Source organism: Thermobia domestica, chromosome 14 (assembly GCF_964235325.1).
Source record: "Thermobia domestica chromosome 14, izTheDome1.hap1.1, whole genome shotgun sequence".
Taxonomy (NCBI): domain Eukaryota; kingdom Metazoa; phylum Arthropoda; class Insecta; order Zygentoma; family Lepismatidae; genus Thermobia; species Thermobia domestica.
In genome coordinates this window covers 102,599,476-102,616,100 of record NC_137467.1, presented here as the reverse complement: position 1 = coordinate 102,616,100, position 16,625 = coordinate 102,599,476, and the positions used below count along the sequence as shown (strand labels likewise).

The window sequence follows — 16,625 nt, the reverse complement described above, 5'->3', positions numbered from 1 at the left end:
TAGCACAAGCTGGGATCGAACCATGGACACCATGCACCAGAGATGAACTCTCTACCACTGAGCCACCGCAACCCTGCTTGGGCTTGGTCGTCCATATCCAATCTTTCTTTTAGCCTTGCTTAACACGTTAGCTGCCATGTGGGTCCGATCGGACCTACTGGAGTGATCTAAGAAAATGTTCTTGTAGGTCCGATCGGACCCACAATTTCTAATTCGTCGAATTGACGTCCGAGTACTTATATTGTTAAATCCTGTCTCTACTGTTATTGAACTGTAGTGTTTTTATTACACATGTAGGTTTTGGTCTTTGATATTGATTATTAACGCCGCTAGGGGCGCTAAATACCAAGTAACAAGCATTTGTTGCTTTTGTAGACCCGATCGGACCTATGTTTTGCTTTTTCAGTGACATGTTAAAAAGTTTAACAATGGATTCATTATTTATTCTAATTTATTTTCACAAGATGTCAGTGTCCCTGTCATTTGCTGAATTTTCAGAAAAGTCTAGATCACTACACTGCTATTACTAATGAGATCGAGTTCTGCGCATATTTCTTCGTTTTTCATTGCACAAAGATATTACTTATTAGCACTAAAAGCAAGATGAATATATCCACTTCTCACTTCTGCACATGTAGTAATAAACAAATAACTTTCTAACAGAGTTGCCACTTCAACTGTAATTTATCCCCTTGCCCATAAACAAAATATACACACGTAGGTCCGATCGGACCCCCAACTTTTATGCACGCGGATTCACTACCATGCCTTAGATTATGTTTCAATATTAATATTATATTTTAAAAATATGAACAAAACAAGAATAATGTAAGTAAGTACGCTTGGCACTCTACCGGTGAACAACAAAATTCACCCTTGGCAGCAACGTGTTAAACAACTTCTAGTTTTGTTCTAAATCCAGACTCCATATTGGCGTAGATATTAATATTACAGTCGATTGGTAAAATCAATCTTCCACATTTACAAATTAAAGTACACACAAGTACAAAAATAAGCATTTACCATAAAAACACTAGCTGCAAGTGTTCAAAATAGATTTATGGCTTCTATAAAATCAATTGAAAATTGCTATTTTTAATTAGGCAGCTAGTGAAAAAAAGCAGCTTTCGACTCCAGCCGAGTTTAAGCTCAACCTAAACTCAGTTGACCAAAGTGAGCTAACCCGATAACCCAACCCGACCCAATTGACCCGACCCGATAACCCGACCCGATCTGACCCGATTGACCCGACCCGACAACCCGACCCGACTGACCCGACCCGAGTTGACCTGACCCGACTCGACCCGTAACCCGACCCGTTTGAGAGCACTAATTAGTATGCACCAAGTAATAATAAACAAATTGGCTACAGAAGTAAAAATCCTATGGAAATTGATCATATAGTATACTTATAATTACATATTAATTTTACTTTCATATTTTACTTTTAATTTCATATAATCATACTTTCACATTAATTAAATGTAATAATATGTAATAGATATTTTCGTCACAATTAGGTTAATAGTGTAATACTTTATTCAGAAGTAGCTTCATAATCAATTCCTATTATACTGTAGGTAATGCACATTTCCGAATATATATAAGAGAGAGAGAGGGTGGTAGGAAACTCCACCGAAAAACTTTTGGAGGCTGCTCCTTATACAAATGAAAGAAAAAAGTTGTAATAAACATGGGTCGAAAAACGTCTCCTTTCAGAGTTATGAACTACCGTAAATTCGAAATATCACGTTTCAAAACATCCTGGCTTAGAAACTGTAGGGCCTATCCCAAGCGGTTTAAGGAATTACACAGGAACAGGTATACGCTCTATCTAAATATCCATGTTTCAGAATTCACCGGTACCAGCAAACGTACCATTAGTACTTAAAGGAGTATCCCTATACTTCAACTTCCTTTCCACAGTTCCTTTCACCGATAACGGAAGATGGTAAAACATGGATATTTAGATAGAGAACATACTAGTTCCAGTGTAATTCCTTAAACCGCTTGGGATAGGTCCCATAGTTTCTAAGTTGGGGAGTTTTTAAAAATGATTTTTCGAATTTTCAATGGATCATAACTCTGAAAAGAGGCATTATTCGGTCCATGTTTATTAGAACTTTTTTCTTTCATTTCGTATAAGGAATCGCCTCCCAAAGTTTGTCGGTGAAGTTACCTACCACCCTGTATATATATATATATATATATATTGGGGTGGAGAGAAAAAAATCAAATTTTCTAGTATCGAATTCTAATAGGGCTCAAAAGTTGCGTATTCGCATACTTATCAATGGAAAAATGAAAAAAAAATCGCACTTTGGATCTTCAGATCGCGCAAACGGCCTATTTTTTTTTTTTTTTTTTTAAGACAAAAACACCAAAATTTACTTTTACGCGAAAAAGTCAGATATTCGGGTATGAAATTCTAATAGAGCTCAAAAGTTCCGTATTCGCGTGCTGATCAAAGGAAAAATAACAAAAGAGATCATACTCTGGATCTTCAGTTCGCACAAACGACCTAATGTTTGAAAAAAATATAAAAAGCACCAAAATTTACCTTTACGCAAGAAGTACGTACACAAATTACTTCTTCTTCATTTCTATTTTAGATGTGTCAGGTGATGTTTGTTAAGAATTCGTTAATGTGAGTAATTTTATAAATTTTATTTTCATAATAATTTTGCAGTTCTTTGCCCATTTCTCAACTTTTTTTTTTTTATTAATAAAATGACCCCGAATTCACCACGAGAAGGAGGCTGCAATTCGAGTTCCACCCACACCCTACCCAACTATCCTACGAATTAGCGTGTCCTAAATTATATTGATTTAGTCAAGAATTTAACCTGAAATTGTGAACTTTTAGTCAAATATTGCATTGTGAGTCTTGAGAGCAAAGTTGCTATAGTGTAGCCATCTCTGTTTTCTTGTCTGCACGCTTTTCCTGCATACTCTGTGACAAGTTTGACACGTCTTTCAACTTCCTGTGTATGGCATGAAAAATTTTAGAAGTCAAACTCATCACTAGATTTGTCATACGATAAGATCTGTTGTCAAGCTTTCGAAATGAAATGAATCTTTAAGTCCCACGATCATGCCGGTTAGGCTAAAAGAGACAGGAAACGGGAGAACCCCGAGAAAACCCACGAGCACTGTGTTTGTCGACCACAAAGTACACACTGTGGAACGTAAAACTAAAAGATTTCATTTTATTTTCAAAAAGTACACACGGCGCAAGCTGGGATCGAACCAAGGACAGCAAGCAGAGGAGGTAGACGCTCTACCACTGAGCCACCGTGCGCCCATCAAGCTTTCGAGTATTGGAGGGGTAGACATAGTGTTGTAAATAGAAAAAAAAACGTTCGTATTTTTTTCAGAAATGTACGTTTTTTTAAAAAAAAAACATTGCCTCTCGTTTTTTTCTAAATTTCGTTTTTTTTTTCAAATAGGCATTTCTAATGCATCTTACGTCTGTTTAAGTATTAAATATTTTTATGTAGGTATAATCACCGTAAAATGCAACATAAATTAAACGCTAGATACTGATACGCTACAAATATTTTACAATTCACATGAATGCCATACCTATTAACAATTCGGGTTTCAGCAGTTTCCATCAATATCAACTAAGAAATAAAAGTAGAAATGAAATTTTGTTTTTTCGTGAAAGCAGGCCTTTAATAAGTACGAAAATAATGTCACGAACAGTATAAAATTCAAATAACTTGTCTAAAGGTAAAAACTAATACTAATTTGCCTAATAGTATTTTTCTAAATGTCATATATAAATAACTTGTGGACTAGATATATATGATATGCCGGCTCTACCATATATGCAACATGTGCATTTGCGTGGAGCGGCAAGTTTGGATGGTCCGGTAAAATCTGTCATAAGTATATTATTTAAATTAAATATTTCTTGTTGGAAACAGACTTCATGATGATGGTAGTTACATTTACTAAGCTAACCTTCTATTTGAATACTACATTCATAAATTATGTTTAGTTTGCATTTGGTCAAGGCCACATGGACAATGCTAAAGCAAATGGTTAAATAAATCCCAGCACAAATTGCTTGATTGTTGCCAAATGGAAGAATTTAGTTCTCGAATAGTAGTGAATATCTGTTCCAGTTAGTAAGTTATCACAGTTTTGATATGACAACTAGTCTTGTTTTTGTCAGAAACAAGTTCCTTATCATTGAAGGTAGAAACAAGTTTTTTAAAAAAAATGTTAACAGATATTGAAGAGAAATTAAGAAATAAAGATAAAAGAGCTAGTTGCACTGAAATTGCAAACTGATACATTGAGATCGAAGCTCGATAGTGAATTCTATAGAAAGGATTACCATTTTTCCTCTGCAGGTGTGTTTGCTTTATCTTTCACTAACGTAATAGATTAATATTTTTTTTTGAAAAAAAAAAAGACACAACGGGATTGCATTTTTAGTAAGTATTTGAGCCTTTCTGAGTGCAACTGCACTTACCCTCACCTTTGTTGTTCATGCTGGAGTAGCATACTTAAAATCATGACTTTTAAGATTTGTTCTTTCTGGAGAAAGGGGAAGGCGGCAAATTAATCCATTGCATGGGGCGACAAATTGACTAGGACCGGCCCTGATGACATGTATATAAAAGACATGAATATAGGATGACACAATTTGAAGTAATGCAGCGTGTTTCAAAATTAATATTTGGGTTTTGAAATTTTGTAGTATCTATTACAATTAACTTGCAATTATAAATATTATATCAAATGAAAGAGCAACTCAAACAGTTTTGTACTCACGCATGTCTGCCGTTAGAAAGAGCAAGCAGAAAAGATGTAGACTAGAGAGCAGAAAGTATTTTTTGTGTTTTAATAAAGACTGAATCTGTACAGTGCAACTGTCTGTGTGAAGAATATTAAGGAGACGCTTGCAACTACGTCCTTATCGTTTGCAGTTGCTACAGGTCTAAAGCCTACAGATTACAGTTTACGTGCCAATTTCGCAAGTGAAATATTGCTGCATAACAATGAAGATTTTCTGGATCGTGTAGTCTTCAGTGATAAATAGACATTTCACCTAAGATCTAATGTGAACACTCATAATGTTTGCATCTGGCCGTCAGCAAATCCTCAGGAGATGGTACACTTGAAATGAGACTCCTAAATTGAATGTGTTTTGTGCCATATGGCGGAAAGTTTATGGGCCTTTCTCGCCTATCGACTAGATGTGTGCCGTGTGACAAATGAATCTCACATTGAACACTTGTAGCAAAGACTGTTTGAGGTGCTCTTTTACTTGATGCAATGCTTATAATTGTACGTAAAATGTAATAAGTACTACGAAGACTTAAAACCCCAAAATTCATTTTGAAACACCTTGCATTTCTCACCAACAGTGTTGGAACTAAGATGTAAAACGGAGAGAAAATTTTCCTTATAAAGCATTGTTTACAACAACTATATTATTATTAGTCGAGACTATAACTACAACAACAACACGAGTTAGTAGTCAAAAAATGTAATCAAATGTATACTCGGTGGCCCAGGTAGCTAAAGTGGCACACACGGGTGTGTCATTTGTTTAATCCGCTCCTGTGTGGACACTAATCAAGATATCGGGATATTATTCTTGCAAAATATGGTTGGACTATAGTTTATCATATTATTTTTTTTCTTCTGGTGTCGAATTTCCTTCTCAAATATCACCCCAGTCAAAAATTCGAGAATTTTCTAATTTCGAATTTCCTTTACTTCTTTTCTTCCTGTAGCTTCCTTCGTTGTAGAAAGACCTCCTTATACTTGCCAGGTAGATACCTCGGATGGATACCTAACTGTTGACATCAATTAGACGGGCCTGCGCGCAGTGTTCCCAATTAGGAAAATTAAAATTTTCCTAAATTTGGGAAAAAAAATTAGAATTTTTTGTTTATAAATCCGTACCTATACGTCTGAGTGCAAGTCAACTTACGCCAAACGAACATTTGTCCTTACTTAACAAACGCAAGTACGGATCGTTACAATGTGGTAATTAGGGAACGCACGAAAAATTCGTATTTAGGTTCTAACCCTTGATTTTTCTAGTTTTTCCCTACTTTTCTGTTTACAGTAATATATTTTTGGTAATTAGATGTTTTGTTCCTTAAATATCGTCGTGTACCAATATTTAATTTAAGATAGTTTGCGTCTGTCTGGTAGCAGTGTTACCAGCTACAGAAAATTTTAATTCCAGATTTTAGGGGGAAATTTTGAAAAAATATCTGTTTTGTCTCTATTATTTCCCTCTTGTTGGCTATATCGGACCAAACGTACCAGTATCTGGAAGTCTCGTCTTTGTTTTACACAACGCATTATAGAAAGTTTCAATAGGATAATTAGGGGAAGTACAGTAGACCTTGTTCTCTAATTGGGAAGATAACTGTGATTTTTTTAAAGGTAGAATGAGATATTTTTTTATTGACATGCTTACTTTATTAGATATCGTCACAATACTTGTAGGATATATTAAAGGGATACCAAAGCTTATTTTAAGATAGTTTGTGTGTGTCTGATAGTAGTGTTGCCAGCTACAGAAAATTTTAATTCCAGATTTTAGGGCAAATTTTGAAAAAAAAATACCTTTTTTATTTCTATTATTTCCTTCTTGTTGGCTACATTCAAACAAACGTACCAGTGTCAAACAGACTCATCCTTAGCCTACACAGCGCACCATAAAAAGTTTCACTAGAATAATTAGGGAAAGCACAGTTGAGGTTTATAATAAACCATGTTCTGTAAGTGGTAAGAAAATGGTGAATTTCTGAGGTAGAATGAGATTTTTTTAAAAAAATTCATGCTTACTTTGTTATATATCACCATGATACTTGTAGGATATATTCTTGGAGTACTAAGGGCTATTTTCAGATAGTTTTCGTCTGTCTGATGGCAGTGTTTCCAGCCAAAACAATTAATTCCCGCTTTTAGGTGAAAAATTCGGAAAATTTCCTTTTTCCCCTCTATTATTACCCTCTTGCTGACTACATTGAAACAAACGTACCACTACCTGAAAGCTTCCTCTTTTCCCTACAGAACGCACCATAAAATGTTTTAATAGGATAATTAGAGAAGCTGTAGCCCCGGCATATTTGATTTTTGCTTGTGAGGCGTAAAAAGTGTCAAAATTTCATGTGTATGACAGAATTTTTTCTTTCCCTCTTTGAATGGAAGCAAGCGACTTTAGGATTTCACTGTACCTTGTCAACACACCAAAGATTTTTTTAGGCGACTTGAACCCATATAGCAGCAGTGGTACTAGATACAAAAAATTTTGAAATTCGGTTAGGGAATTTTTTGTAAATTTTACCCCTACATTTCCCTCAATAATTTCCCACCCATTGGAAACACTGCAATGCAACTTACACCAAAAGATAGCAACATCCATTTTCTAAAAAAACAAGGCCTTAACCATATCAAACGAATGAATGGTTTTTGAGCAATAAGTCACTAACTGGAAATGTAGGAAAACGCCAAAAATGACCTGGGGCCGAAAGGAATAATCACACAATTTTGCTAGTATATAGGTGCAAATAAACAAAAGATTTGTAAGTTACGAGGGCTTCGACTCAAGTTCTGTTGATTATTTCAATAATCTGCGACGTAAATCAATAAATAATAGTTGCCAGAAAAAAAAAACAGACATTTGAAAAAAAACATGAAAAAGAACGATGTTTTTTATTGAAAAAAAAACTTCACAGAAAAAAAAACGTTTTTTTTACAACACTAGGTAGACAGGTTACATTTTCTCCTATTTATCAGCTCACTGTAGTCCGTGGTATCAAAATTTATTGTAACTGTCATAAGTTCTAACAGATTTCCCCTCCGGATCTTAATTTCTTGCCTCTAGTACTCTCCTGTAGCCCAACTCTCGTACGTGTTGTCTCTCACCCACTGCCATAGCCAACAATATGTTCTCTGAATGACAAAAGAACGCGTTTCTTCCAATCACAGGATCTATGATTCTTTTAATGTTGTTTGGCAAACGTCTTGTTGTTTGAACTCCCTTCAAAATATGTTTAGGTCCATATTTCACTGACTGATATCTTTTTTGTTGAACCAGACAGAATCTTTATAATGTAGTTTACAAGCACTTTGAGTTCGTTTGTAGGATTTAATTGAGAAACGTACAACTGTAAGACCCGGTTTGCATTTGACGGCCAGTAGGAGTGACTGAGAGTTCCAGGATCTCTTAGAGTCACATCTGAAGCACACTGTCCTGTCTGAATTGCTCTGTTTGCTTTTATGACACTTTCAATAAGTACTGATGCACGTACTACAGTAAGCTGATAGATTGGAGAAAATGTAAGTTGTCTCGCCCTCCAGTACATTTTTTTAAAATTATATATGACAAATCTGGTCATGAGTTTGACTTCTTAAATTTTCCATGCCATACTCGGGAAATTGAAAGACGTGTGAAACTTGTCACAGAGTATGTAGGAAAAGTGTGAAGACAAGAAATCAGAGACGGCTACATTAGAGCTACTTTGTCCTCAGGACTCACAATGCCAAAATTTGATTAAAATATCTCAATCTCACGTTAAGTTCTTGGGTAAATCAACATAATTGGTAGGATGGATGGGTAGGGTGTGGTTGGAACTCGAGTTTCAGCCACCTTCTCGTGGTGAGTTCCGGGCAATTTCATTTAAAAAAGTTGAGAAATGGGCGAAGAGCTGCAAAATCATTATGAAAATAAAATATAAAATTACTCACATTAACGAATTATTAACAAACATCACCTCACACAACTAAAATAAAGTACTTAAACGCTATAGAAATGAAAAAGATGTAATTTGTATACTTCTTGCGTAAAGGTAAATTTTGGTGTTTTTTTTATTTTTTTTTTTCAAACTTTAGGTCGTTTTCGCGAACTGAAGATCTGAAGTACGATCTTTTTCGTTATTTTTACATTGATCACCGCGCGAATACGCAACTTTGGAGCCCTATTAGAATTCGATACTCGAAAATTTGTTTTTTCACTCCCCTCTAATACATATATATATTATATATATATATATATATATATATATATATATATATATATATATATATATATATATATATAATATTCATTCATATATGAACAGGGTGATTCAAACTGTTTGGATACCCTTTGATTTTGAAACCTGTAAAAAAATGTGAAATTCTTCAATGGGTGATTTTAGAAACAATTACACTGGATTCCTAAGATCACGGCAGTGTTACTTTGTATGAGATACTTCTTGTTCTTTATGGGATGAAATTTCGAACTTGCATTGAATATGGCGACCTTGGATCTAAATAATGCTCATTCTAGGTTTGATAATATGAGTTGAGTTGAGTTGATTTTGAGTTTAACGTCCAGTTCAGCAGCGAGGCTATATGAGACGTGGACCTACTGATTAACGTGGAATCCAAACCACATGAGTTCCCGCTGGGAATCGAACCAGAGTCTTTCCACGCCAAAGGCGCGTACGCTTTGATAATATATAGTATATAAAACTTTAAAAAAATAAAATTTGACCAAACAAGAGAAAGATTGTAACTATTGATCTATATTACGGTTTCACCAATATGTGATTGTCTTTATCAGGTACATTATTTCTCCTTTTCTTCACTATTCTATCCCTATTCGTGATTTCTCCCAAAGATTTTCTTGAGAAACCTACTTGCTGTCAGCTTGATTGATACCTCCTTCTGTAATTGATGAAGGCGAGATATGTTACCTAAACTATTACACAGAATAGTAATCATAAGTGCTTGCTTTAGTTAAATTTTATTTTTATTGAAGTATATGTTGATACTTACGTGTACACAGTTGGAAATCTAGACGTTACGTAATGCAAACTTATCTATTCCGAATGTATTTTTACACATGTAGTATTATCTGACACTCAACAATATATATAAAATTGACTGTAACATAATATTCTTTGATTTATTGTGCTCTAAAGCACATCAATAAAATGTACTAGTTTTTGTCTTAAAATTGTATAACTGGTAATAGGTAAAGTGGTGTAAGTCACGTTATAAACAAAGAATAAAAAGGTGAAGACAAACACAGAAAACAGACCTATGTAAGTCAATCTGTTAACAGCAAATATGAAGCAAATCAAAACTTTATTCTTAACGGTAGCAAATTTGAACAGATGACTGTGAAAGTTCTAGTGATAGAGGAAGCAGCTCTTATCTTGGACTTACACCATTTTAACTTTCACCAGTCGGAGTGTATTTTCACACATGTATCTGAGCTGTACGTGTTTTTTTTTAGCTTCTTACATTTAGCTAACAAATTAAATAGAAAATAAAAACAAGAACTTCTATCCGAATAAAAACAAGAGAAATACTATAACAAATACTCTTCCTTTCTTATATTGATTAAGTAAATTGAATAAAGCATAGCTTCACTGCGGTTAAATAAATATACTTTAAATATTTTTATGCGAAAATGTTATTTTTTTTTTATTTTTTCAGAGCATACCTCCTATCTAAAGAAGAAACCGGAAAACTGGATTATGATGTGGACCTGCACATTAGCAATGGGAATGTTGAAAATATTGTACAAGATCGTCAGTCTTTCCTTGAAACCGTGACTGAACATCATTCTCGTGAAAGAAAATCTTGCGTAAGTATTTATTCTCTTGTATCAAGGAAATATATACTTCTATCAAAACAATGTACACAACACACAGTGCTAATGTTATCCAACGTATTCTCATGTTATCCAAGATATTCATCAGTTCTCATAGTATGAACAATCATAGACATGTTTCCAATTAAGCATTTGTAAGATTCGATTAAACAGTGTCTCGTCCAGTCTGCATCCCCGGTATGAACCTTTCGCCATGAGATTTCAGAAACTAAAGTGTGCGCAACGAAAGGTGACTTCTGACAGTTGGGTAGAGCACGTGGAGTATTGGAGACGCTGTTGCGAGAGGTTCAGCGACAGAGGCAGCAGCTCTAGCGACAAACTTAAGACGTTTAACAAGTCATCTCAACTACCGGCAACAGCGCGGTCAGTGACCTTTGTTGCCTAAATACAGCGTGGAAGAATAGTGCTGTGATTGGTGAATAATAGTCCCTCTCGTTCTGTTTACACCATGTTTAGATATCTGTCAGAGGCGACCTTTCAGTAACTCGATAATAGTAACGCCAACTAGAATATTCTCTATTTTACAAGCTTTGTTTTAGAAGACTTAAATCCCATTTATACTACTCACTGAGTAAAACAATATCTCATGAATCCAAGTGGATAGTTGGCGAAACTATTACATGTTAATAATTTTTACATTAAAAGTATTGTTTCGCTCAGCGAGTATTTTAAAACGGTTTTAGTAATGTCACTTTAGACCCAACTCAGCTAACCGGAAGAATGGATGCCTACATTGAAATTAGAATAGGGTATACAACGTACTGATATGATGTTTCAGCACATCATGTATATTCATCCGTAGCTGTAGAACTTTGTGTACATGGTTATGTACTGTATGTAGGTGTCAAGATATTGAATGTGTGTACAAAATTCTATTCACATGAGACCATAATTTGCGGGTTTTCATTCTTAACATTTTACTGGGATATTAGAACTGTATTTTAATATGCTCAATATATTCAATAACAGCTTTAGTAAATATCTATGATAAACTGAGAACCGATATCAAGTAGCAAATTTCGAAAGAGAAGTTATTAGTTTACTTAATTTACTTTAGAAATATCAGTAAGTTTAACTTCATTTTCGCAATATGAAAAGAGTAGTAATTATGTCAGTGTTGCATTTGCACTTCAGCACATGTCAAGCCAAAACAAACTTCATAAATAATTTTAATTATTTTTCTGTCTTTTATTTGCCTTTTTTGCATTTGTTTCTTTCTTTTTGATTCTTTTCATATTGAGTGTCCATAACGTCTGTCACACACTCGCGTCTGCTGCCTGGAGGATACTCATATCTTTTTTTCTAGATTACTTGTTCCAACAAACAATTTAACAATATAATATATTGTTCCAGAGGCGATATAACGTGGTACGTGCACTGGAAATAAACATTATGATTATGATTATGATATTACAGATAAATCCATTGGTTTCTATTACACGTTTTTCTTCTAAAATGGAATATTCTATTTTTTAAGTTAAAAGAATTACCGAGAATTTAAAGATTATCTTAGTAGGTAAATACATTCGACACTTTTTTAAAGACACCTTTGATTTGTAAAAGAAATTTATTGAAAATAATGAGAGAATGATAGCTTAATCATACGTATTTTGTTGCGATTGATCGTATGTTTTTTCTCAAGTTCTTACGAATTTAGAATGCAAATTTCGTTTATGGCTCTCCGAGAAGTTCGTGATTTTCTTCTATATTCTTCTCTCAACAGTTTTACGTGATAGTTCACACTAATTTATCATATCTACATTTTTGGTCTATAATGTGATTGGGAGGTTTTATCTATCAGTGTAACTTTATTTTTAAAACGAAAAATGGAAAAAATGAAACTGGTTGGAAATGGGTATTTTCAATCTAAAATGATCTTGTTATTCGATACACTAATAAAGCCCTCTATAGTTAATACAGAAGCAACGCTTCCAGTTTAGTAGACATAACAGAACTAAATAACCCACAAAAATGACACTGGAAACTTGACATTGTTATGTGAAGGAACCTAAAACATCTCGAATTCGTTTCGCAACAATGGTGTATTAATTATATGTTGTGGGTCCAACAAACAGCCGTTCAACTGGTAACGTTTCTTTTTCATTTAACATACGGTGACTTAACGCTATGAAACTCAAACGGGTGGCGCGATTTGGAAACCTTCAGCATTTTAGGTTGAATACCACCTATTTCCAATAATTTTAGCATCTTCCCGCTTTTTCGGATCTGAAATCTTAACGAAGTTGACCTATGGGCCCGGACTTCTAATACACCCATAAATTAATATAATTGTTATAACGAAATATAAAGCTACAAATATTTCCAATGTCTCATTCTACGTCTACTTTGAATTTAGTTCAGCTGACCGTTCAAAGACTATTTAACGCAAAACACTGTGTTGTGCAGTTCTTATCACTTTAAAATAAATAGTTTTCAAGTGATGTTGGAATGGTCTGTCTTGTACCTCAGCAATGTTAAAGAATTGTTTCATTTAATCTACCTTCTGTAGGATAAACACGTTCCTTCCTTCGGGATACAACTAAACAGAATCAATTGGAGTTCTTTAAGAAAACTCTGCCGATGATAGTGATGATTGTTTATATGTTTTCATATGATTATAATCGTAGATCTTGTTCTTGAGAAATTGGGGTTTGAAAACTGTTCTGTACAATTTGTGTTAGCAGAATTAAGACAATCACGTCCTTCAGGAGAGTACAAACATAACACGGTTTAAGTTCCAGTAAGTCATCTTTGATGGATGATAGTGCGTATGATGTTAGTAGTTACGAAGTGAAATTAACATAGTCGTAGTGCATCTCAAGGATGGACACCGGATAACTATACCGTTTAGTGAAAAGTCTTTCCGTAATATTTAAGTGTGACGCTAACTTTTATTAGTCACGGTATTCATAAACTATCAGGAAGAATACAATATTCCTACATAACGATATTCAGAAATATACATGGATTGCACCAGATGAGAAAGAAGCACATAGTCAAATTGATCGCATTTTAGTAGACAGAAGAAGACTGAATAGCGTAATTGATGTTCTTTCGTTTAGAGAAGTTGATTGTGATACTGATTACTATCTGGTAGCAGCGGTAATAAGAGAGATATTGTCGCTGAATAAAGGCAATATTTAACATGTAGAAACGAGGAGGTTTATATAAAAACATTAGAGGAGGCCCAAGAGAGAGAAGAATACCAGTTTGAAATGTTGAATAGATTCTCGAATTTAGATGGTTTAGAACTCACTAATGTTGAGAATACTTAGGTTGAAATTAAGGACAACATTAAAATTTAAGTACACAAAAGTTTGGGGAATGTGGAAATATATGGGAACAATTCCTGGCTCGACCAGGAATGTACTATATTAGCAGAGAATATAAAACAGCTAAAATTGCGTTAACTACAAAATCCGGACGATATACCTACGCAGAATGTTGTTCACATCAGGCGGGAAATTTCAAACACTTCTAGAACAAAGAAGGGCGAGTTTGTGAAAGCTAAAATTAAGGAACTAGTAAGATTAACTAAAATTAAGATAATAGTAAAACAAAAGCATTTGGGACAGGTATAGCGCCATCAATTAATTTAAGAAAGTCTATCAACTTCGCTCTTGCATATTAAAGATAGGCGAGAGAACAATCCTCACTGATACAAATAGCATTTTGTATAGATGAAAAGATTTCTTTGATGATTTGCTTTACATGTAGCTAAAACTAATATTCACGGAGCAAGGGAAATGCACACGGCAGAACCGTATATTCAGAACCTAACCGACGAGGAATAGAAATTGCTGTAAAGAAAATATCCGTGTGTACGAATTTAGCCGTACGAAACTACGGCTGTGTTAATTTTAGTTGGAAGGAAAAGTTTATGAAACAAGATACACAAATTTATTCTTCTAATCTAGAACAAGAAGGAATTGCCACAAAATTGGAAAGAATCAATCCTTGCTCCAATTAACAAGAAAAGTGACTGTAATAATTATCGATGCATCTTTCCTCTGCCAACACCCTACAAAATTCTCTGAAACATTCTGTTAACAAGATTGATCCCACACACAGGTGAAATTATTGAAGAATGTCAGTGTGCACTTAGGCAAAGTAGATCAACTATTGAACATATATTTACCATTAGACAAACACTCAAAAAATGAGAATACAATACTACGGTACATGAATTATGTATTAATTTTAGAAAAGGTTATGACTCGATTAGGAGAAAAACATTGTACAATATTCTTAAAGAATTTGAAATACCGAAAAAAAAAACTAGTTAGAATAAATAAGATGTGTTTAAATAAATCCCAAAATAAAGTTCGTGTAGGAAAGTATTTGTCCAGGGGCTTTTATATTGAGAATGGCCTGAAACAAAGAGATGCCTTGTCACCATTATTATTCATTTTTTACTCAGAATCAAAGTTAGCAACCAGAGCCTAGAACTAAACGGTATTTATTCACCATGTTATGGCGTATGCTGATGATGTAAATCTGATAGAAAAACATAGAAGAACAATAGAAAGAAATGCACAATTTTTACTAAACACTTGCAGGGACATTTGTTTGGAAGTAAATGCAGAAAAAACTAAATATTTGGAAAATAGCCGTGACCGTAATACTGGAAAATATGAGTATGTCGTAATATCAAATAATACTGTCAACAAAGCGGATACCTTTAAATATCTAGAATCAATATTAAGAGACGAAGACTACAAACACGAAAAAAGTAAATGTAAACTGATAGCAGGAAATTCGTGTTACCCTTATATACTTGAATCTAGGGCACAGACCCATTTCTAAACTTCCTGCTGAAGCACTTACACTGTCTGCACTATCATTATCACATTGTATGCAGTTTTGTATGCTATTCCAAGATGCACCCCATTTTGTACCTGAAATTGTGGCAGAAAAAGTGCGTCTCAGATTCGAGTATATATGTCTTAATCAGTAAAACTCTTTTGTCTTTGAGAATTCTGTTGAGAAATTTGAAGCTTAGAATATATAAAAGTTAATCATGTACTGTATGTTGTGCTGTATGTTTGCGAAACATGGTCGCTTACTCTGACGGAAAAATCCAGACTGAAAATATTTGAGAATAAAATCCTGAGGCGAATATTGAGACCCAAGAGTAACGGGAATAAGAACGGCGGAAACTTCGTAAAGGGAAAGAGCATAATTTATACCGTTTGCCAAGCATTGTAAGGATCATCAACTCTATGAGACACAGTGGACAGGTTATGTAGCCAGAATGGAAGAAAGTAAGAACACTTTCAAAGCATTTACTGGTAATCCAATCGGAAAACGACCATTAGGAAAGACCTAGGTGCAGATTGGAGAACAACATTAAGACGGATCTTGCAGAAACAGGAATACAAAGTAGAAACTCATTTATTTTGTCTCAAATACGGTGCGTGTATTATACTCGCAAACAAACTAAAGACAAATCAATTACTGAGTAGTAATCGTGGTTAAGTGATCAAGGCGCTAGACCAGTAATCTGAACACTGGTGCCGTTAGCTTTTTAAATCTGGGGGGGGGGTCTGATGAATCAAAATCAAAATCCTCTTTCCAACGAAAGTTACATATACAAAGTAGTATAGTTTCTTTAAATATACTTGACTAAAGTCTGGGGGGACGCGAGCTCCCGACCCTCCCGCTAACGACGCCGCGATCTGATTGTAGTCGAATCGAATCGGATCCACGAACGACCAGTACATTTTTTTTACTTTAGAATTATTGGTGGCGATTGATCGGAGATGACACACGTTTTATTTTCTTCAGATATTTGAATACTCGGATGTTTCAATACTTGAACTATCAAATCCTCACGAATACTACTACTACTACTACTACTACTACTACTACTACTACTACTACTACTACTACTACTACTAATAATAATAATAATAATAATAATAATAATAATAATAATAATAATAATAATAATAATCTCATAGAAGATTAAAAGTTA

The 16,625-nt window shown here is 34.3% G+C and overlaps 1 protein-coding gene across 1 annotated transcript in view; it reads left to right on the top strand.

Moving 5' to 3' along the window:
• LOC145670275 (protein O-mannosyl-transferase TMTC1-like) overlaps positions 1-16,625 on the top strand; it is a 2,166,608-nt gene that overhangs the window by 1,957,201 nt on the left and 192,782 nt on the right. The window contains exon 14 of the mRNA XM_081738705.1: positions 10,471-10,621. Within this exon, the coding sequence (XP_081594831.1) occupies positions 10,471-10,621 (151 nt within the window). The remainder of the gene's footprint in view (positions 1-10,470; positions 10,622-16,625) is intronic.